Source organism: Meles meles, chromosome 16, assembly GCF_922984935.1.
Source record: "Meles meles chromosome 16, mMelMel3.1 paternal haplotype, whole genome shotgun sequence".
NCBI lineage: Eukaryota > Metazoa > Chordata > Mammalia > Carnivora > Mustelidae > Meles > Meles meles.
This window is the reverse complement of record NC_060081.1, coordinates 52,015,133-52,037,940: the sequence shown is the minus strand read 5'-3', so window position 1 is coordinate 52,037,940 and position 22,808 is coordinate 52,015,133. Positions and strand designations below refer to the sequence as shown.

Below are 22,808 nucleotides of genomic sequence, written 5' to 3'. Positions count from 1 at the left end.
ACTGCGAACGAAGTAGGCAGCATTCCTGTCCAAGAAAAGGTCTTTCAACAGTCCAGAAGACGGAAATTTGAAAAACCATGGAAGATCTTATCTGTAAAATAAAAATCGTATCTACTTCCCGGCAGTTTCAATGAGATAAAGCGATTACTTGGTTCAGAAGCTAGCATAATTAACCATAAGTACTAGAGACAGCTTGGCAAAGCAAAGCCGACTGAAGTTTGGGTTTCACTTCCTTATCACGTGGGCGTCTTCTCTTACACTGGGGGCTCCTCGGCTTTTCCACTTCAGGGCCTAACAAGTGTCTACCTGTATGCGTGCGGGACGAGCCCTGGCCTCGGAGAACGCGAAGCCTAGAGCAAACACCATCCTCCAGGTTACAGCTTGGAGGATGCCGCTTCTCGACCCCGCTACTCATTTTGCCCCTGGGATTCAGGGCGCCAGCGCCAGCCTTCCGCTGTCAGGACGGAGCTCCCATTGGCTAGTTTCCTTAGGAAACACACGCCTTTTCCCGCCTCCTCACGCAGCTAGTCCAATGCACGCTTCTCCGTTCCGCTCCTCCCCGCCCCCAGAACACCGCCTCCCTGATGCATTTGCGCCATTGGTGGATCTCTGCGGCCGTGATGGCGGCGGTGCGCGTGCGCGCTCGCTCCGGGGGCCCTCCTCCCTAGCGGAGTGAGCGGGCCGGTGCCGGAGCAGGCTGTGTTCCGCCCGGGTGAAAGGGCGGCGGCGGCGCTGGGCGGGGCAGAGTTCCACCGCCAGCGGCCCGGCTTTGGTGGGTCCTGAGAGCCGCTCAGGCGGGGCGGGGCCGGCCGAGCGGAGTCCGCGCGCGCCCGCACTGAGTTGCCCGCTCCGGCGGCTGCGCTTCTCGCCTGCCGCGACGTCGCGCCGGGGTCTCCAAGCATGACCGAGCTGAGGCAGAGGGCGGCCCGCGAGCCAGACGCTGCGCCCGAGGACAAGGTAGCGGCGGCGTCGGGGTTGGCGCGGCCGGGCAGCGGCGCCCCCCGAAGGTCCGCGGGGCCGCGCGCAGAGCGGTCGTCTCGCTCTCAGACCCTTTTGTCGCGGCCGACTGCGGCCCCGGGCAGCGCCGGGGGTCTTTGGGTGGGGGGCTTGGCGGAGCGCGTGAAGGGGGAGGTAGGTCGGAACCCCGGCTCCGGGGACTGGTTAGGGATGGCATCTCCGGGGCGCAAGAAGGAGCGCGCGGGAGGTTGCGCGGGGCCACCTGCCTCGCAGCGTTGGTTGGGGTCCCATTCTAGTCCCCCACCTCCCCGAGGCCTTCCTGGTGTGGAGACATCGGGACCCCGCAAAACCTTCTTTGGCAGGAAACTCATCTGAGCCGGTCTAAAGCTCTCTGCTTCCCTCTACAATGTTATTTGGGCGAGGAGGCGGCTATCAGGACAAGGCCATGGGATTTGCCTCTTAGGAGATTTCATTTCTTTCTTGAAAGTGAGATCTATTGGTTTTAAATTAAGCAGAGAGGTCTCTTGACTCAAGTCGTCAGCAGGTGTTGGAAGGTATACTCCCTGCGTAGGTTTCCTGCTTCAAGTGTGGTCATTGATGGGGTAGAGCAGGAGGGTAAAAAAGAGGCCATCTTGGCGGGGACGCAGCTGGTTGGGGGGTGAGGGATGAGAGGAGTAGACAGACACCTTTCACTGAAGTCAAAGATTTGTGTGGGGGAGTTGAAGAAGGTGAGAGTGGTTGGTTCTGTGGACGTTGAATGACAGCGTAAGGGTTGAGACTTGGCGGTAATAGTTCGAGCTTCAGGAGCAGTGTATTTGGTAAATGGATCTGGCAGTGATGTGTAGAATGGACCGAGGGAGCCTGGGGCAGAATGGAAGACCCTAATTAACTTTGGGGTTGCCACTGGGTGTCCTGCGCATGTTTTCTTTGGTTCACATGCTATTTTAAAGACCAGAAGGTTTCTCCTAACTGAATTTCAGGCCTATGTGAATAATTGGAAGATCTGCCATCGTAGTCTTGCCTGATTAACATGGGGCTGGAGCCGAGGAACAGCTGTTGCCACCAATCCCTGTTGTCCTACACCAGGACTACGTCCCAGGCCTACAGCACCCACTTATGTATGTAGCTTGCAGATTTTGATAACTGGAGGAAAGGGACGTTGGGGAAACACCAGGAAGGAAGAAAGCACAAACTTTGGGGGCAGGGTGTCAACAGAGCAGTTATACTAGGATGCATGTTTGGGGTGAAAGATAATAGGGTGTTAAACAAGCTTTTTGTTTCTGATGTTGACAGTAGATCATTCAAGGAGCACTCTTCATATTAATTTTTAGAATACATTTTGGAGAAAATTTAGGGTTTCAGCCCAAGTTTAGGGGTCAGTTTCAGAGAAACGGTACTTTGAAATCTCTTATCTTCCCATTAAATATTCTGGTTGGGCCTGAAAGAACTCTGCCCTATCCTGCATATATTAGTTGATGAATATTTAGATGTTTAGAGGTTGGGTAGCTGTGTTTAAGATTTAATGTTAATGGGACTTTGTGGCCTAAAAGCTATGAAAACTGGGAGACAAAAGAAGGCAAAATAGCCAGGGGGCTATAAAAAAGCTATTTGTAATAGACATACTTACTGGTGAAAACACAACACCCCCCCCCCCCCCCCCCCCCCCCCCCCCCCCCCGCCATGGGATTGTGAGGTGAAAGTTTTTTACCTTTCCCACTCCTTGGATCCATATCCCAGAGAAAAAGTTCCAGTTGAGTCTTAATTATTTTCTCATTCCATGTTTTAGGTAGGGAGAACATGAGGAGCTGTCCAGCTAAAGGTACCTTAAATTTTTACAACTGCCCTTGAACAGCTTGTACAATGACAGAATGCCTGGGGTTGTGAGCTCCACTAAGTGCCTGTTCCCTAAAACACAGCAGCTATGCATTCAGTTAAAAACCTGATTGATGTAGTCCATTAGCCTAGAACAAGGCACTCAGCTCCTCCCCTGCCCTGTTACTCAGTATTTCTGAACCACCAAGTATGGTATTTTTAATAATAAAGATACATTTTAAGAACTATGAAATGCTCTATGTACCTTTTTTTTTAAAGATTTTATTTATTTATTTGACAGATCACAAGCAGGCAGAGAGGCAGGCAGAGAGATGGGGAAGCAGGCTCCCCGACGAGCAGAGAGCCCGATGCGGGGCCCGATCCCAGAACCCTGAGATCATGACCTGAGCCGAAGGCAGAGGCTTAACCCACTGAGCCACCCAGGCGCCCCTGCTCTATGTACCTTTGATGAATGTATAGAATCTGTAAAAATACTCTATTTCATAGTTTGAAAAACCTATTTCCACGATTCTGGCTTTGCTGATACTCTTATGTTAAAACTTAAGAAAATTAGAATAAAACAAGGCTGTTTCTTTAAAGAAATGAATTGTGAAATGAGAACTTTCTTATTTCATAGTAGAAGAATTCAGAAAATAATATCAGGTCAGTTCATTAAAAGAACTGGAACAAATTTGAAAGAGTCTTTAAAATGTTCCATTTGCTTAATGGTTGTGACAAAATTGTATTGTAAATAAGCAGGCAACCATTAGTTTCAAAATAAGCTGGAGAATGTGTTTATTAGTCAGAGGTATTTTGTTATATTTAGCATCCTAGAATGGAATTTTCAAAGCCAACTGCTAATAAAGGAAATGTTTTTCTCTGGGAACCGTGCTTATAATTTTAAAGTCCCAAAGCACAGTATTGTTGCCAAATTTAAGAAACTTGGAATTTAAGCTTTGAGAATGATCCTCTTTCCGCCCAACCGTGTTTTTCCAATGGAGGTTAGGAAAGAAAAGGATAAAACATGGGCCAAAAGATTGGCATCTTAAAATTTATGTTTTGGGGGTGCCTGGGTGGCTCAGTGGGTTAAAGCCTCTGCCTTCGGCTCAGGTCATGATCCCGTGGTCCTGGGATCGAGCCCCGCATCAGGCTCTTTGCTCTGAGGGGAGCCTGCTTTCTCCTCTCTCTCTGCCTGCCTCTCTGCCTGCTTGTGATCTCTGTCTGTCAAATAAATAAATAAAATCTTTTTTTTTTTATTAAAAATAAATAAAATCTTTAAAAAAAATTATGTTTGGGTTTGCATTACAGGAGACTTTGTTTTAGAGGTTATAGTGAAGGCTCTGCTGTATTTAGGTGCTGGAGTGCTACTTAAATTAGAGGTTTACTTGTTTCAAGGCTTCCTTTGTAGATAGATGAAGGCGGCATGGGGAGGAAATAGTGACATCATTTAGAAAGGGGAGTTTAAAGTTTAACTGAAGACACTCGTTAGGAGCAGGGACTGTGCCACTTACCAGCTGTGTAACTTTGAGCAACGCACTTGTAAAAGCCTGTTTGTCCATCCCTAAAATGGAGATGATAAAGTAGCCTGTGTTTCAGAGAATATTCCTGTGGATTAAATGAATACGAGTGTTTGTTACATTGTGATAGCTTATTAGCTAAGATTGTTTCTGGCCAAAATATAGTGTTATAGAAAAAAATAATATTCACCTTCCACTCTTGTTAGATGATTAAAACATCAAGTTATGAGTGTTTGGAATAGTTTTTTGCTATTATTCATCACTTTTTAAGGAAGGTGTTGTAGACAGGGCTTGGCCTTCTATGACCTGTGTTTTCAATTCATTTTCTTGCTGAATTTTTCGATGCTCAGAATCACAGACAGGCTTTATTTGTAGAAACAGCATTGCTGTATGCAGTTATCTTCCCTTCACTGCACTAGCTATAATGTGTTTGAGGACAGTCGTGAATAATTAAAATGTTTTTGTGACTTTAAGAATGAATTACTGAAATAATGAAATATTATTTTCAAAGCTATAAAACTACAGATGTAGAAGAAATGCTCTATTTCACCTTCTTTTTTTATTGAGAAATACTTCAGGTATTGAAAAATCAGTAAACCTTGACTATGGTTCTTTTTAAAAATTTTTTTATTTTATTTATTTTTAAGAGAGCACGTGCACAAGTTCCCACTGAGCAGGGTGCCTGATGCAGGACTAGCTCCCAGGACACTGGGATCATGACCTGAGCCAAAGGCAGATGCTTAACCGACTGAGCCACCCAGATGCCTTTGACTATGTTTTTTTTTTTTTTTAAAGATTTTATTTATTTATTTGACACAGAGAGAGAGATCACAAGTAGGCAGAGAGGCAGGCAGAGAGAGAGGGGGGAAGCAGGCTCCCTGCTGAGCAGAGAGCCCTATGTGGATCTCAGTCCCTGGACCCTGAGATCATGACGTGAGCTGAAGGCAGAGAACCCACTAAGCCACCCAGGCACCCCTAATTTATAGACTTTAAAAGCATGCCCAAAGACCATCTGTTTTCCTTATGTGGCTATAAAAAATCAGAAAAATAACAAAATAGCTATTATCAATAGCAAAATGAGTCTTTCAAAGTATATGTGTGTGTATATTTTCATATATATATATCTCAGTAATGTGGAGATCCTGAGGGGGGAAAAATGGGCAGAAAAGTTGATTAGGTCCAGTTTTCCCAGTTACTGGTGGTTTATATATTTTGAAGTCCATCCCTGGGAGTAGTTGCTTGGGTATCTTTGGAAGGAACTCCCGGTGTGGTGTGGGCTCCTCACACTGAGCTGCATATGAGGCTGCTTTCTGGATGATGACTTTTAGTATCAGAATTGTTTGTTCCAGCAATAATCAGTCACTCAGTATTCCACACACCTTCTCCTCAGAACATTCTCTGAATCCTGTGTCTGCTGTATACAGTCTCTGTTAGCTCTGAGGGTGGGCTGGTGTCTGTGTTCATGAAGAAAATGTTCAGGATTTTTTTTTTTTTACCACTTTTGGCTCCAAATCTCCAAATATTTCATTCTTTCTCCATTGATTTGAAGAAATACAACTGCACAAAAAATGAATCTTGTAACTAATTTCCCAGTTGCAAAAGGATGCAAGTAATCATCCTTTAAATTGAAAGAATGTGAGCGTCCATACAGTACCCCGCCCCCCCCCCCCCCCCCCGCCCCGTGCCATCTGCAGGGGATATGTTCCCGGACCCCAGAGGATGCCTGCAACTGTAGATAGTACCGAATCCTATATCTACTGTGTTTTTTCCTAGACTTACATTACCTATGATAAAGCTTAATTTGCACATTAGCACAGTAAGAAATGAACAACAGCATTGAAATAGAATAATTACAACCATATACTCTAATAAAAGTTATGTGAATGTGTTCTCTCTCTCAAAATGTCTTCTATACTCGCCCTTCCTGTGTTGATGTGAAATGATAAAATGCGCGTGTGATGAGATGAAGTGTGGTCAGTGACTTAGGCACCGTGACTTAGAGGTTGGCTACTGTTGACCTCCTGACAATATCACAGGAGGATCACCTGCTTCCAGGCCCTGGCCGACTGCCGGCAACGGGCCTGGGAGAGCAAAACTGCGGACACGGGGGACTACTGTGTTTCTGATTTGCACGCTTTTCCATCTGCTCTAGGAGCCATGCAGGTGGACTGTTTTGAACTCATTTGCATTTACAGTAGGCTTGCAGAATACCTGTCCTGCACACGGCTTCGTGTTCCCCATGCTGTGACAGCCTCCCTGACTTTCCTGACCTGTGCTGGAGGCTGATGGGCATGAGAAAGCACAACCTTTCATGTGCTGTACTGCCTCTGGTTTGTGAAGGAGACATAGAGACCCTGACTCTTGTTTAGTATTAATACAGATTTGTTCCCGGCTTTAGGCAGAGCTCTTGCCTTGCAAGCCTTGTGTGTGGTGGTGCAGTGCCAGCGATGGTAGGCTGGATCCATTAGGCAGCTCCCTGCCAGTCCCCAGTCTTTGTTCTCATGCTGTTTGCCCCAGCAGTGGGGATGGCATAGGGCCGACTAAGTTGAGTGACCTTTTCAAGAAAGTTAAACTTTATTGTGTCCTTTTGACTGGGCAGTGCATGGTTCCAAATTTGAGAGGTGCAAAGGGTACGCTGTGAGTTGCACCTTCTCTCTTCCCCAGTGCGCCACAGAGGCAGCGTTTTGAGCCAAGTTTCAGTGCTTATGAGTGCCTGCTGTTGGTGCAGGATGCAATATCTCCTTCCAAAGTCACATGTCCATTTGTTACCTTTTGTCAGCAAGTCCTTTGTATTAGGGTCACCACAGGGCCTTCTCCGGGAAGACTCTGCTGAAAGAGCTGTTGAGACTTGGGATTTACTGACAATACTCTCTGCTCCTGGGTCCCTAATGTTGAAAGGATTTCTGTCATTGACCCCAGATTCCTCAGCAGGTGATTCTCAGAGCTTTTACCCCACAATCTGTTTCCTGCTGGTCCTGGTGATTTCAGTGACGTCCAGAACATTCCTTGGTGCATTTCCCTCAATCAGTGACTATCTCAAATCTGACTTCTTTTTTTCTAGACATTGACCCTCTTTCTGTCTCCTTTACAAGTAGAATCAGATCTCTAAGTTGCTCTAGGTTAAGTCCATTGGTCCCTTTGTCTTCTCTCTCACCCCTTCCAGGTCATAGGTTCTAACCACGTGTTAACCTGGATTCCTTACCTGTCGCTCTTGTATATTACTTCATTTCTAGTCCATCTATCCTTTCTATCCTCTGACAGCTCTGAAAAAAGAAATCCTGGCTGTTGAAGACTATAAGGTCTTCTCTCTTACCCAGTCCCTCCTCTTGCTTGGTGCCCTGTGATATCAATCTAGGCTCTTGTTTCCACTTCCTGAATTGTGCTTTTTCTCTGTCACCCCTCTCCCTACCTCTACCTATTTAAATCTTATTTTCTCAAAATCTGTTTTAGCTCTTCTCTGTCTCATTACTTCATCAGCATATATTGTAGAAATCACAGAAATGTGTACCTATGAGTATGAAACCCATCTGCAGTCCCATCATGCAGGGAAACAACCATTGTTCAAATGCATGTGGTTGCACACGGCTGTAATAGCAGTTACCATGTCTGATCTGATAGCTTGCCTTTTTATGCTGCCAGAAGCATTTTCCCACACCGTTAAGGTTCGTTAAGTTTTTTATAAGCATTATTTCAAACTTTTTCTTACCATGAAAGAAACAGATGAAAATAAACGATATTCATTGTAGAAGCACCAAAAAAAAGGAAAAAAGTCACCTCAAACCTGCCATTGAGAGAGAACCACTATTGTTGACATTTTGGTGCATAGCCTTTCTTTGTATATGCACTGCACATTCCTGTGTATGAATACTACTGTTTTATAACTCATTTTTAAATTTAAGAATATGCCCTGAACATTGTTCAAGTCTATAAACATTTAACCAGCATCATTTTTAATGTCTATATGTCATTTCATTGTGTTTCTGTGCTTGAACTTATTGAACCAATCAGGCTTTTAAGTTGTTTAATTTTTTTGCTATTATAAGCAAGCTGCAGGAAATACCCTTGTTGAAATAAAACAAAACACAAAAAGCCCTTTCTGCACATGCATATCCTTAGATAAGTACTATGTTTAGAACTGCTGATTTAAAAAGGGATGTACATTGTCTAAGCTTTTGATACAATTAATATATTTCCTTCCTGGAGTAAATTTGTAGCCACCCTAACTGCATGAGAGTGTCTATCTTTGTGGTCTCTCCTTCCCCACAAAGACATACTGAGTATTCGCATGTTTCCTGATCTTAGAAGAGGCATTAGAGCCTAGTGGTTACAAGCCCAGAGTTCTTGGATTGCTTGGTTTGTAACCTGGGCTCCCTCAATAATTTGCCTCTGTTTTCTCCTCTGAATAATGGGGCGTAGAATGAGGTTGTTCTGAGGCACTATCATGCTTTTCCCATAGGAACTGTACCTTAGAGTAACCAAATAGTTGATTATTTTAATAGAACAAATGGAAAAAGAGTGATAGAATATCAATATATTCAAATCCCCACTGAATTGATAGAACAAGACCATAACCATCAATGCTGCTGCCATCAGACAGCCAGATATTGGGTATCTCCTGATGGAAGTACAAATTAGAGGAGGAATCTTGTCCACAAATCATACCAGAGCCTAATCAATACTTTAGTTCTAAGGGCTATTTACAGGAAATTCAAGGGACAGGAGAACACATTGAAAAACACCATTGGACAAATGACCTGGTTACTTTAGAAAATACATGGCAAAGAGATATTGTGCCCCATTTTAAGAGAAGGGGGGAGCAATAGATATGATAAACCTATGCATTAAAAGACTTAAGGCATATTAATGATTTCTGGACCTTATTTGGGTCCTGATTCAACCAAATTGCTATGAAGAGGAAAAATATGTGAAAATTTTGGGTAAATTTGAATATTGGAGTTTAATATAAAGGAATTGTTAATTTTTATTGGTGTGATAATGGTATAGTGATATTTAAAAGCCCCTAGTTAGAAAAAAGAAACACCAATTATAAAAGAAACAGTTGGTAAATAGAGCTACATTAAAATTAAGAACTAAATGAAAAGGAAGTCTACAGATGAAAAAGAAGTCTACAGATGAGAAGATAAAAAATACATTTGACATAAGACTCATATCCAGAATCTATGTAATGAAGTCCTACAAAATGAATATATAAAAAAGACAACTCAATTAAATGGGGCTCTTCATGGGGTGCCTGGGTGGCTCCGTCGTTAAGCATCTGCCTTTGGCTCAGGTCATGATCCCAGCATCCTGGGATCGAGCCCCACATTGGGCTCCATGCTTGGCAGGGAGCCTGCTTCTCCCTCTCCTGCTTCTGCTTGTATTCTCTCTCTCTTTGTTGAATAAGTAAATAAAATCTTAAAAAAAAAAAAAAAACAAACGGGGCTCTTCAGGTGGTCAATATAAATATACGAAAGTGTGACCAACATCATTAGTTGTTAGGGAAGTGCAAATTAAAACAGCAATGATATTCTACTGCACACCCATCAGCATGGCTAAGATTAAGAGGACTGAAAATACTAAGGGATGACAAGTATGTGGAGTTCATGTACTGTTTGTGGGAGTATAAATTGGTAAAACCACTCTGGAAAACTGTTTGGCAAATATTTACTGACACCTATGTATAGGGGCATCTGGGTGTCTCAGTTGGTTGGGTGTCCAACTCTTGGTTTCGGTTCAGGTCATGATTTCAGGGTTGTGAGATCGAGCCCCATGTTGGCCTGGGTTCCGTGCTAAGCTTGGAGTCTGCTTGAGATTCTTTCCCTCTCCATCTGTTCTCCCCCATGTGACTCATGTATGTGCTTTCTCTCTCAAATAAGTAAAATATTAAAAAAAAAACAAAAAACCTATGTATACACAAATCCTATGAACATTCACAGGTGATTACTTGATAGAAATCTGTACATAATGTTCATAATGTTCACTAAATGACAAGTTCTAGAATATTGAAAGCGGTGTTCTCTGCAGTAGCCCTAGCCTGGGAACAACCTAAATTGTGAATAATGCTGCCGTGAACATGGGTGTACAAATATCTATTGGGATCTCTGCTTTAGTTCTTTTGGGCATAGACCCTAAAATGGAATTGCTGGGTCATGTGGTAATTCTGTGTTTAATTTCTTGAGGAAATGCCACACTTGTGTTTTCTTGTATTTTGGGAATTTCTGTTTTAATATCTAATAATGGGAGGTATTGATTGATGTAAATTATATAGACAGCTACTGAGGTCCTCAATAATTATGAGTGTAGAGAGGGACGTGCCTGGGTGGCTCAGTCAGTTAAGCATCTGCCTTCAGCTCAGGTCATGATCCCAGGGTCCTGGGATTTCGTCCTGTAGCCAGCTCCCTGCTGGAAGGGGAGTCTGCTTCTTCCTCTTCCTCTACTTGCTGCTCCACCTGCTTGTGCATGCACTCTCTCTGTCAAATAAATAAATAAAATCTTGAGAAAAAAGGCAAGAACTGCAGCCTTAATGAACTGTATTACTCACCAAGGAAGAGAAGGGTTGAAGCAGTCATTGCTAATGGCTGTGGATGAGGTGGGTGATACTTTCCTTTGCTCTGCAGTGTCCCAGTTTGGAGGACACCTTATATGGTCGCCATAATAATGGGATCCATTGTCGGGTGGATCGTCAGACTGGGTGTTGTTTGGGGTTGTAATAGAGCTTCCTGAACTGGCAAGCTTTCATCTTCTTGTAGACCATGCTTTAGGATGAAGAAACTACAGAGTATAGCTTTATTTCACTCTGGTTGTTACATTAAAAATTTCTTTATATGGTACTATAAGACATCAGGTCATTTTCTTTTTTTTTTTTTCTAAAAGAAAGCCTCTTATTGTTTATTCATAAAGCATATGTTGTCAGTGTGACCACTCTCAAAATACCAGTAATCTGAAGACCATACATTCCTTTTGAATTTTGATTAATGTTTTGAAATCTATTAATTCTGACCTCCTGCCACTGTTATTTGGAATGTAACTCTAAAATTTCCCCATGTATTGTTTTGTTAAAAGTCTAAAATGCGGGTGCCTGGGTGGCTCAGTCAGTTAAGTGTCTCACACTCTTGATTTTGGCTCAGATTGTAATCTCAGGTGAGTCTGCTTGAGATTCTGCCTCTCCCTCTGCCCCTGCCTTCCCCCCACCCTGTGCTCTTTTTCACTCTCTCTTTCCCTAAAAATAAAGAAGTCTGTAAAAAAAAGTCAAATGGATTTTTTTTTTAAAGATTTTACTTATTTGACATAGAGAAAGACAGCGAGAGAGGGAACACAAGCAGGGGGAGTGGGAGAGGGAGAAGCAGAATTCCCACTGAGCGGGGAGCTGTATGCAGGGCTCGATCCCAAGACCCTGGGATCATGACCTGAGCTGAAGGCAGATGCTTAATGACTGAGCCACCCAGGCACCCTTCAGATGGGTTTTTGAGACACAAATATTTGTTTCTTAATAAATGTTGACTGAAAACATCATATTGAGGGTCATGTGCACTGTATGAAGTGGGGGGTGTTGCAGGGTGTACTTGCTTGAGCCAGTCTTTTCTTCTGGTCTGCAGGACACAACTGCTTCCTCCCAAGGCAGGCGGCACCAAGCCCATCCAGTTGCTAGTCCTTGTACGCAGCCTAGAGTCTGTATCACAGTTTGATGTCCAGTAGCATCATTGGGTCTGGTTACCATGCACTAGAGGTTATCTTCCATCCCTCTCCCCTTCAAGGACAATTGTGGAAGAGGGTCGGGATGAACAGGGCAGGATAACCCAAATAAGTAAAATCTTATTTTACTTGTCCAAATTCTCTCCATTTGGACAAGGAGAGAATGAGCAGCAATGTCTGGGCTTACCTCTCTCCTGACTGGGACTCTGTCTGAGACCTCCGTGTGCTTAGATGGGGCCTGTTGCTTGATAGACTTCACTTTAGGTTGAACGGATGGGGAGCCACACCTCCTAAATCTCATCTACCATCCCATATGTCAGATCTCAGTCTAGAACTCCTCCAGGGTAGCAGAGGGCTGCTACTTTCTCTGGAGCCTTTCTGAAGTATATCCTCTTGGCTACACACTTTGTTTTATATCCCCCATCTTAGTTCTTCAATCTACACTATTATCCAGAAATTTCTCGAAATCTTTTATATGTGGTTGGTCCCTGTCCCTTACTATTTCTGCCTAAAAGAACATGGTTTTATTCCTTACTATGCTTACTGACATTCATTTCAGTGGGATATTGAGGTCAAAAGGCATGCGCCCTGTCTGCTTTCATCAACAGGAAGTTTTCAGTTTTGAGAGACTGAGCTCATCTTACTTAGAAGCAGCCAGTTGCAACACTTTTGTTGTTCCGTGTTTGGGGTGAAGAATAAACATGCTTCCTCTTGATTGATGGCACCTGTGAATTCTGGGCTTCTGCTGTTGACATTAAGAAGGGCAAGAGCTGACAACTGATCATGGGAAGTGCCTGTGTTCGATTGCAGTTGACTGATGGAGGAGAGGATGCTGGATAGGAGATCAGGGAAGAGTCAGAAGAGGGTGGTGTGCTACCAGATCCTGAAAGAACACGTTTTTGAGAAGAAAGAAAAGCTGTGTCAGGTACCATGGAGAGGTCAAATAGAATGGGGAGCAGACAAGGTTTTATCTTGCCAACATTATTTCGCACAATGGTCCAAAAATCCTTTCATGGAAGATGGTATCTCAGAAGGTGATAGGACCTAAGTTTTTCCTGAACAGTAAACCTTTATACATTTTCCATTTTGTGGATTTTGCTAAGTTCTTATATATTTTTATTTTTTTTAAGATTTTATTTATTTATTTGACAGACAGAGATCACAAGGAGGCAGAGAGGCACGCAGAGAGAGAGGGGGAAGCAGGCTCCCCACTGAGTAGAGAGCCTGATGTGGGGCTCGATCCCAGGACCCTGGAATCATGACCCAAGCCGAAGGCAGAGGCTTAACCCACTGAGCCACCCAGGTGCCCCAAGTTCTTATATATTTTAAAAATATTTTATTTATTTATTCGACAGAGAGCAGGGAGAGAGCGAGCAGAGAGAGGAGCAGGCAGAGGGATAAGCAGAGCAGGGAGTCTAATGTGGAACTCAGTCCTAGGACCCTGGAATCATGACCTGGGCTGAAGGCAGACAGTTAACTGACTGAGCCACACAGGTGCCCCAGTCTTAAATTTTTAAGTCTCTGTTACCTTATGAAGTAACTAGTACTATGTGTGTTTATAACCTGTTTCTTTAAACATTACTGCAAAGTCTCAGGCTTCTGTACCAAAAAGTAGTTGCTGTCCTGTTAAGCTGCAAGTGACTGAAAACCACAAATGATTGTGGCTTAAACAAGATATCAGTATAAATATGCTTCTTCCTCACATGCCAAAGATTCAGGTTCCTTCTCTCTGGCTGTTCCACCATCCTGAGTGTGTGACTTCCAGCCCTAGTACAGGATGCCTGCTGGAATTCCAGCCATCACATCCATATTTCAAACAGGAAGAACGGAAGAAGAGGAAACGCCTGTTCCTTTCCTGTAAGGACTCTTCCTAGAAAATGCACTGTTTCTGCATCCACCCCATTGGTCAGAACTCTGTCACATGTCCTTGCCTGGCTGCAAGGGAAGCTGGGAAATGCCCTTTCTAGGTGGCCATGTGCTTGATTAATCCCTGGGGTTCCTGTTATAATGGAAGGAAAGGAGAATAGATGTTGGAACAAACAGAGAACTTTGAGCACTTCCATAGGCCTGAAGATGCCTGTGAAAAATTGGCAGGCATTCTGCAAAGCAGTGAAGAAGCAAAGCTGTGGGAAGATGAGATTGGAGAGTAGAAGTGTTCAACTGTGGCAGGCGAGAGTCTCCTCTGGTGGTGGTAGGCAGCTGGCTCACTGGCAGCTAGACAAGGAGAAAAGAGGGACTGTTTTGTAGGTGTGAGGATGGGAAAGAAGGGCAGGGATCAAGCACAGGTAGCTGCCTGTGGCTTAGAGGGAGCATCCTCAAGGCACAGGCCTTGAAGATCTGTTGATTAGTGTGCCATAAATGTCTGGCAAACAAAGGAATAATATCTAGAAAGCTCCCTGCAAGTCAGAAGCTCCCAAGACCCGAGGTCATGACCAGAGCCAAAATCAAGAGTCAGATGCTTCACCGACTGAACCACCCAGGCAGTCCCTCCTTTTCTTAAAGTCATCTTTACCCCCGACCTGAGGCTCAGACTCAAAACCCTGAGATCAAGAGTTGCGTGCTCTACTGACTGAGCCAGTCAGATGCCCCTAAAATGATGTCTTAATTCTTATGAGATTGTACGGAAATGATGTTAAAGATAGCCAGCACTGGTGCTGCTTTAACTAGATGACTTTGGATAAAAATTATCACACATGCAGCCTCTTTCCACTATTGCAATAGAAATGTACATTCCCTAGATGTTGGAACAGCGACTTGCTGGCGGTGGTGCAGGTCCTGGCCACGCTCTCCTACCCGAAGGGCCTAACAAAGATGCCATGGTTAGATTCTTAGTGTGATGGGGCACTTCCCTTCAGAATGAATCGGTTACTGATACACTCAGTCTTCAAAATAATAAGTCTTCTAAATAAGAGGTTATTGGTAGAAAAATAATCAGTCGAGAAGCGGCTCAAGGGGATTGACCAGCCAGCGTGCATTCTGATTCCCTTGAGCCAGTTTTTCCAGGGGCTTCCCTCTGAAGGCATAAATCATAAATCCTCTGTATTCCCTTCAACTGTCGGTGTGTAGTGTCCCACCTTACTTTTTAAGTATGAGGGAAGTTAGTAGAAGTCCGAAGACCTCCTTCACTGGCTACTTTAAGTAGAATCTCCTACTGCAATCTGGTCTGTGCTGTGTTGAGGGTGACGTCTGTCACCCCCTATAGATTTGGGAGAACAAGGGCCACATGGGCTTTGTTTTCTCACAGGGATGCCAGCCAGACTCTCAGTTTTCTCTTGAACAGCTGCCATTTCTATCTTCTGTCTGCTCCACAGAATTCTCTGTACAGAGAATTTTTAATTTTCACATAGTGGTCTGTTGAAAACACACTACATTGAGCACTTCTGACCAAGAACCATTTCTTCCAGAGATATCAGCCTTTCCTAGAGGCTTATTAGACAAGTGACATCGTATCATTCTAGAGGGTCCTGCTTGAGTCCTAGGAGCTGTGGTTAGATCCTCTTTCCTAGATCTCAGGAAGAATTATCTGCATTACGAGGTTTGGTGTTCTAACACACAACTCTTAACATTTCTCATTGGTCTTAAAATATTCAGAATATGAGTTCCCTGTCGTCTGTGCACTGGGAGCAGCTCTCCTGCCACAGCCCCTCATTCCCTGAACCCCTTCTTGGGCAGGGGCATCTCAGCCCTTGAGCCGATTAATGTCTACAGCAGTGCTTAAAGCACTGGAAACACTGACAGATAAGAGCCTCAGCAGCTTGGCAGCCCTGTGTCCCCTGACCTCACTGATTCCCAGTCACAGCTGTATCAGAGCCATTTCAAGGGACATCGGCACAGCAGCCAAGTGCATGGGGGTTGGGGCTGCCATGGTAGGCGGGGCTGGCTCTGGGGCTGGAACTGGGACTGTGTTTGGGAATTTCATCATTGGTCATGTCAGGAACCTGTCTCTGAAGCAACAGGTCTTCCCCTACGCCATTCTGGGCTTTGCCCTCTGGGAGGCCATGGGGCTCTTTTGCCTTATGGTGGCCTTTCTCGTCCTCTTCACTATGTGAAGGACCTGTGCCTCCATCTTTCTCCTGTGTTTCCTCTACCTTGTATGTTCCTTTTCTTACACCTCCCCAGGCAGCCTGGGGAAAGTGGTTAGCTCAGGGTTTGACAGAGGGAAGGCAAATAAATCCTGATAAATCCTGTATTAATAAGAGAAAAGAAAATCCAAAGTATAAGAATGAGCCATTATTTGAAGTCGGAAAACCAAAGACTTTTAGTGTCCAGGGGATCAAGATGGGGGTGGAAAACCAAGATGGTCTGAGATTTTTCAGGGACCCCTTTTTTTTCCAGGGAAATTTTCCAAGAAGAATTTTTTCCTGGGAATTTCCTGAAGATTTTCATCTTCATTCATCACAAATGTCTCTTAGCTTTGACGAGTTTAGGTAGATAATGTGGTTGGGAAAGCTGACCTCACGGGCTGGTTGTTTTGGTTACTTTGCAGAATCTCCTATTGCCTCCTATGGTTATCCATGTGGGACTGGGGCTTGCTCATCATTCTGACCTATTTAGCATGGCTTGGGGGCAAGGACAGAGGAAGGGCTTGTGGGGTGGTGACATTTGAGCTGAAGGAGAAGGAATGTGTCTGGAAAGATGGACCAAGAATAAGTCAGGGGTCCCAGTGGAAAGGCCTGAGGGCCAGGCCAGAAAGTTTTAGGGTGAAGCCAGTACAGAGGAGTTGAGAAGCTTAGATATATCCATTTGGCACTTTTTCAAAGTACAGAAACAATACTTGTTTGGTGGAAAATGTGGAGCTGATGGGAAAATATTTAAAAATTTAAATTACCTTTAATTTTACTACTTAGAATATAACTGTTGATAATATTTTTATTGTGCCCTGCTTATCTTTTTTCTATGGCTGCTTGGTGTTTTTCCCTATCTTTGTTAAGTAGATCATATAAGTTGTTTCTTCTTCTTCTTTTTTTTTTTTTTTTGTTAAAGATTGTATTTATTTGAGAGAGAGAGTGAGAACACACATGAGCAGGGGTAGAGGCAGAGGGTAGGGAGAAGCCTACTCCCCGCTGAGCAGGGAGCCCAACATGGGGCTCCATCCCAGGACCCTGGGGTCAAGACTGGAGTCGAAAGCAAACGCTTAACCATCTGAGCCACCCAGGGGCCCCAGTTGTTTCTTCTTCTTCTTTTTTTTTTTTAAAGATTTTATTTATTTATTTGACAGACAGAGATCACAAGTAGGCAGAGAGGCAGGCATAGAGAGAGGGAGAAGCAGGCTCCCCGCTGAGCAGAGAGCCCGATGCGGGGCTCGATCCTAGGACCCTGGGATCATGACCTGAGCTGAAGGCAGAGGCCTTAACCCACTGAGCCACCCAGGTGCCCCCCAGTTGTTTCTTCTTATAAGGACATGATGAACATCCTCATGTAAATGAAGTATTTCTATAGATACTCACTTTGGATATATTTCTTGCCAAGGAATGACTAGATCAGAGGAGATGTGAACCATTTAAAGGTTCTTAATACCTATTTCCAAACTGTCTTTCAGAAAGGTCATACTAATTTACATTAGTGTGAGTACTGTATGAGCTTACGGGTTTTCTCCAAGCCTGGTCCACCATGAATGTTCTTTTGATCTGTTCAGTCTGATGTGAGAAAATGGCTTCTATGGCCAGTTTATTTTTTATGACATTGATTATTAGTGAGGTTAAATAAGTGTACAGGTTATTGTATTTGGCAAATTGTCTCTTGCTGATTTTTTTTCATGTGGGCATGGGCACATTTTATTGATTTGTAAGAGTTTTGTTTTGTTTTGTTTCTCATAGTTAAGGAAGCTGAAAGATCTGATTTTTCAGACATGCTGCAGTGATCCCTGCAGGTGTGTGATCCCTGAGGGCCAGGGGGCGCTGTTCAGCAGGGCTGTGATGTGATTACACATCCCAGTCATACCGTCCTGGTCATACCATGATCATCTGGTGACTTGTATATGTATCCAGAGGCAGGCTTCCTGGATGATCAGAAGTATTGGCTCTTGTTTTACAGGGATGAGCAAAAAAGCCTGAACTTCAAGTCAGAATTTGAACCCAGGTAGGCTGAACCTGAGTTCCATGCTCTTTGCTTTAACCATTCTGCCTTCCTGGCCTCCTGGTCTCCCTAGTCATTTCCTTCCATGGGTTGGCCACAGAGCCTGTAACAGAGGAGGACCTGTGAGCATCTCAGGGTTAGCCAACAGGGTGGGGGGGAGCACTTGCCTTACTCTGCACCTGTCTTGGAGAGAGGAGGTGGATTAGTGGCCACAGAGTTCTTTGGGGCCTGCATGCTGGAAGCAGGGGCATCTTAGCATGGGCCCTGGAGTCCTCACCAAGGTGAGGCCTTTGTGGTGTGGAGGCCTTACCCCCTGATGCTCGCTTCAGCCCCAGCTTCTCGTGGAACCCTCTCTGCTCCTGCCCTCCATTTCATCATCTTCCTTCCTTCTCCAGTCTTCTATGGGACTTGACTATTCAAATTCTGGTTAGGTGCTTTCTCATCAGCAAATAAAGTCTCTGGGGTTGGGCTCCTTGTCTTGGAGTTCTTTATCTCCCACAAGATTCATTAAAGGATGTGTGTCGATCGGTCATGATGATTTCTGGAAGGGAGGCAAAACTGACTGTCCCTGGGATGAGAAAACTGGAAAGCACAACCCTCCTGCTGACTTGGTCAGAAGCTCCTGGTTACTGTCACACTTGGCTTGTCCCTAGCACATATGGTTGTCAGAAGGTGGAGTAGGGCTAAGTCAGCTGTGAAGATTAGCAACTGGTTGGGCAGTGAGAACCAGGCTTCTGGTTTCAGGAGGAATTTGTTGAGTGTAGTTTAGTGTTGGAGAGCAAAAAGAAAATATTGGCATGTCAGTATTTATTTCTAGTACTGAAGTACCACATTATGTTAGCATGATGTGTACCCTTTTCAGAATTATCCTGACTCCTGGCACGATATTTTATTTTATTTTTTGCTAGTTGTGATCCGCTGAACTAATTTTAAGACCCAGTAGGTTTCAATCCACAGCTCAAAAAACACCAATACCCCTGAGATAGGAATTGTTTCTGTCTTACAGATGAAAAAGCTGAGGCCCAGAGGTGACATGATCTCTCCTAAGATCACACAGCTCGTACTGCTTTCCCCCTTTCCCCATTCTTCTGGGGGTACTCTTCTCCTTGAGATAGACTTGCTTCTTTGGAAAGTCAGTTGCAGCCTTTTTTTTTTTTTGGTTTGTTCTTTTCTAGTTCACCACTCCCTCTTACTTTTGTTTGTGGGATTGATATTCATTATTAATGAATGTAGCTTTAGTGAATTCTAGGATTACAGTTCTTAAGTACTGAGAATGTTTTTGTGACGATGAGTAGTACACATTTGCTTATTATTTTGGAAGTTGTGTGATTTGGAGCCTTTCATGGTATTCATCCTCTGCATCCCCCTAAATAGAATGAAACTCTACACGTGCATAGTTGGCATGCAGGTGTGAAGGTGAATTGGACTAGATATAGACAGCTCCCCACTATCACCAGCTGCAAAGTATGATGACTCACATTTCTTTCTCTGTGTGTAGAAGCCTGTAGATAGAGTTCTTCTCACCTGTCTCCTCAGGCCTCAGAATACCTGCCTGCAGGGCCTGTGTGTCTTGTTGGTCCTGCTGATCTCAAGCCTTTCTGGTTGAGAGCTTATTGCTCCAAGCCAGGACCTCTTGGAGTAAAATGGCTCTGGAACAGCAGGGACTGATGTTTAACTGTGCATTTCTAGAAGCCCTTGAGTGGGCACTGAGTCTGAGGACCCTCTCGTACAGTGAGTTGCTCACTCGCTGTGTCCATTCTTAGGTCAGGCCTAGTTCTAAGAGCCTGGGCCATCTGCGTTCTCCATCCTTGATAGAGTTATCTGGGAGAGAGACAGCTTGGAAACACTCTGAAGACGGGTCTGTAGTGGCCTGAGAATGAGGGAGGATCCTCTGGGATTCACATTTGAGCACTGAAGCTCGAAGTCTGTATTATTGGGGCAGATAGCATCTTCACTCATTAGTGCCTGAGTCCTGCCCAGGCAGAACAATTGAGATTTCAGGCACTGAAAACAAGATAGCAGGCCCCTAATGGAGTCCCCTAATGGAGTCCCTTATGCTAAGCCTTACATCACCAAACTGAGACTTAATTAGTTTCAGATGTCCCAGAAATGGAATCTAGTCAAAAGTCATCTGACAGCACCAGTTAGGTAATCTGCCTGATAGACCCTTGTCATCCCCTAAAGGAAAATGACCTCACAGTAGCCAGTCTGCTTTGGCTTAGCATGACTTCCTTATTCCTACTCACTTCTGTCTATAAAAGTCTTTCATTTTGTACAGCATCTCAGAGCTCCTTTCTGTCTGCTAGATGGGATGCTGCTGTATTCATGCATCATTGGATACGGCCAATAAAATCTTTATTTAAGATTTATTTAAATTTATTTATTTAAATTTTACTCAGCTTAGTTTTTTTTTTTAACAAAGAAAACCTTGGATGACGTCGTTAAATAAGTGTCCTCATTGCAGAGGTGCATAATAATCTTTTGGTAGAAGATTTGCAACCCCGAACATTTATAAGAAAGCTTTTTTTTTTTTTTAAATTGATGAAGCAGGTACATTTTGGTTATCTAGAAATTTCACTGTGGATTAGTGGAGTTTTTCTTAATACTAGATGACTGAGGTGTTAGAGCTTATTCTGTTCATCAAACCTCAGCTTCTCAGCTGAGATGGAGTTGGGTGGGGACAACAGCCAGCCTGTCCACAGTGCGATGACTAGAGGGGCCGCTACAGCTGTGCTTGTTACACAGATGGTGAGTAAGTTTTTTGGTTGATGCATCTGTCTGTCTTTGCTTAGAGTGACAACCAGTTTGGCAGGGGCTTAGCTTCTGGAAGTCCAAGCTGAAGGAAGCAGGTATTTCCCTTTTGCAAGATTGCTGGACATAAAAGCAGCCAGCAGCTGTTGGAGATTATTTTCTTATTCTACTACCCACCTTCATTCTGGTTTGATGTCTCATCCTTAGAATGTTCTTATGGAATTAGCAAATCTGTGCGAATGCCGTGAGCTGGTGCTGTTTTGTGCAGAGTGGCTGGCTATGTGAGAAATTATGCTTGCCATTTTAACCTTCAGACTCAGAAGGGGAAAACTCCGTAGTTGTTCCTTAACCTGCCATCTTCTCTCCCTACTTTTGTGAAGAAACCTGCATTGGGGACCTTGCATATATCAGTCAGTGTTGTAGGCCATGGGGGATATAGCAGTGAATAACTGCTATATCCCTTCCATGTGGACTTTGTGTTCCAGTGGGGGAGTCAAATGTGTAATAATTTCAGGTGGTAGTGATGTTATGAAGAATAAAGCAGGTTTTTTTTTTTTTTTTTAATATGAGGGTAGCATTTTGAATTGTTTGAAGCCCTTCCACTAATGAATCTGATTGGCTCAGAGGACAGATGTGTTCTTACTCTTTCTGGAGCATTTTCCATTACTCAAGGGAAATATGCAGAGACTTCTACCTTTTGTAGGGTAGGACTGAACCCTTTAGGGCTCTGAAAGGTTTTACTCTGCCCACTTATTGATTATTTCTGGCAACATTAGTTACTGTTTGCAGATAGAGTTCATGACCACTCTGGGTTTTATGGGTGTCCCGGGGGATCTCCCTCCCCAGCCTCCCTGGCCCCAGTCATTTTAACCTTTGGGAAAGGCTGAAAATGCAGCCCTTTTAGTCATTAGTTGGATTTGTATAGCTGTAGCTCTAGGGGTAGTCTTCCCCACACAAATGCTGGCACACCATTATTTTAGGCTTTGTAGATAAAACATTAATGACTTTGATTAAAATTTAGTGAATTTTGGGGCACCTGAGTGGCTCAGTCAGTTAAGTATCAGACTCTTGATTTCAGCTCTGGTTATGACCTCGGGGTCATGAGATTGAGCCCCATCTGGTTGGTTCTGCACTGGGTGTGGAGCCTACTTAAGATTTTCTTTCCCTGCCTCTGCCCTTCCCCACTACTCCTGTGTGTGCTCGCCCTCTCTTTCTCTCTCTCAAAAAAAAAAAAAAAAAAAAAAAAAAATCAGTGAGTTTTAAAAAGACAGTTATTTAGTTTTTACTAGATTCAAGGCAAGGAACATTCAAGATAAACAAAGATGAATAATGCAGTCCCTACTTTTGATGAGCTTGAAATCAAATCAGCTTACGGGAAGTTCCCTCTTAACGTAAATACGGATGGGCAACAAATGGTGTGAGAGAGGTATAAGTTACATCCGATGGGAACTTTATTTGTAGGAGATAAAGCTGGTGGGAAGAATGGTCTTTTAGTTTCCTGGGGGCTCTTCTAACAAATTACCAGGAACTGGGTGGTTTGAAACAATAGAAATTTATTCTCTCACTTCTGGAGGCTGAAAGTCTGAAATGGAAGTGTTGGCAGGCTTGCATTCCTTTCAGAGTCTCTAGGGCAGAATCCATGCCTTGCCTCTTCCCGGCTTCTGGTGACTATTGGCATTCCTTGGCACATGGCCACATCTCTGTCTATGCTGTCTTCACATTGCCTCTCCTCTGTGTGTCCAAAATTTTTGTGCCTCACTCTTAGAAGGATACAGGTGATTGCATTTAGAGGCCAACTGGATAATCCAGGATACGCCTTCTTTCAGGACTCTTAATTCAGTCACACTGCCTTATGAAGGAATATTTACTCTTTTGCCATGTAAGGTAATTATTCACAGATTCTTAGATCAATTTATTGTCAGGGAGGGGCCATTTTTTATTCCTGCCTGCTACAGATGAGAATCAGGAAGGACCTTCCTTGAGTCTTGGTAGCTTCTAAGATGG

At 44.0% G+C, this 22,808-nt stretch overlaps 2 protein-coding genes across 2 annotated transcripts in view; both read left to right on the top strand.

The window, feature by feature from the left end:
- Window positions 1–661: 661 nt before the first annotated feature.
- The window catches only part of CDS2 (CDP-diacylglycerol synthase 2), a 63,250-nt gene continuing 41,103 nt past the window's right edge, over window positions 662–22,808 (top strand). The window contains exon 1 of the mRNA XM_045980694.1: window positions 662–957. Within this exon, the coding sequence (XP_045836650.1) occupies window positions 901–957 (57 nt within the window). The 5' untranslated portion in view covers window positions 662–900. The remainder of the gene's footprint in view (window positions 958–22,808) is intronic.
- Window positions 15,677–16,027, top strand: LOC123927092 (ATP synthase F(0) complex subunit C2, mitochondrial-like). The gene has a single exon (XM_045981626.1). The coding sequence runs from the start codon at window positions 15,677–15,679 to the stop codon at window positions 16,025–16,027; it is 351 nt and encodes a 116-aa protein (XP_045837582.1).

Excerpts from the sequence above, each read along its gene's own strand:
- LOC123927092 (XM_045981626.1), top strand. The coding sequence starts at position 15,677 with ATGTCTACAGCAGTGCTTAAAGCACTGGAAACACTGACAGATAAGAGC.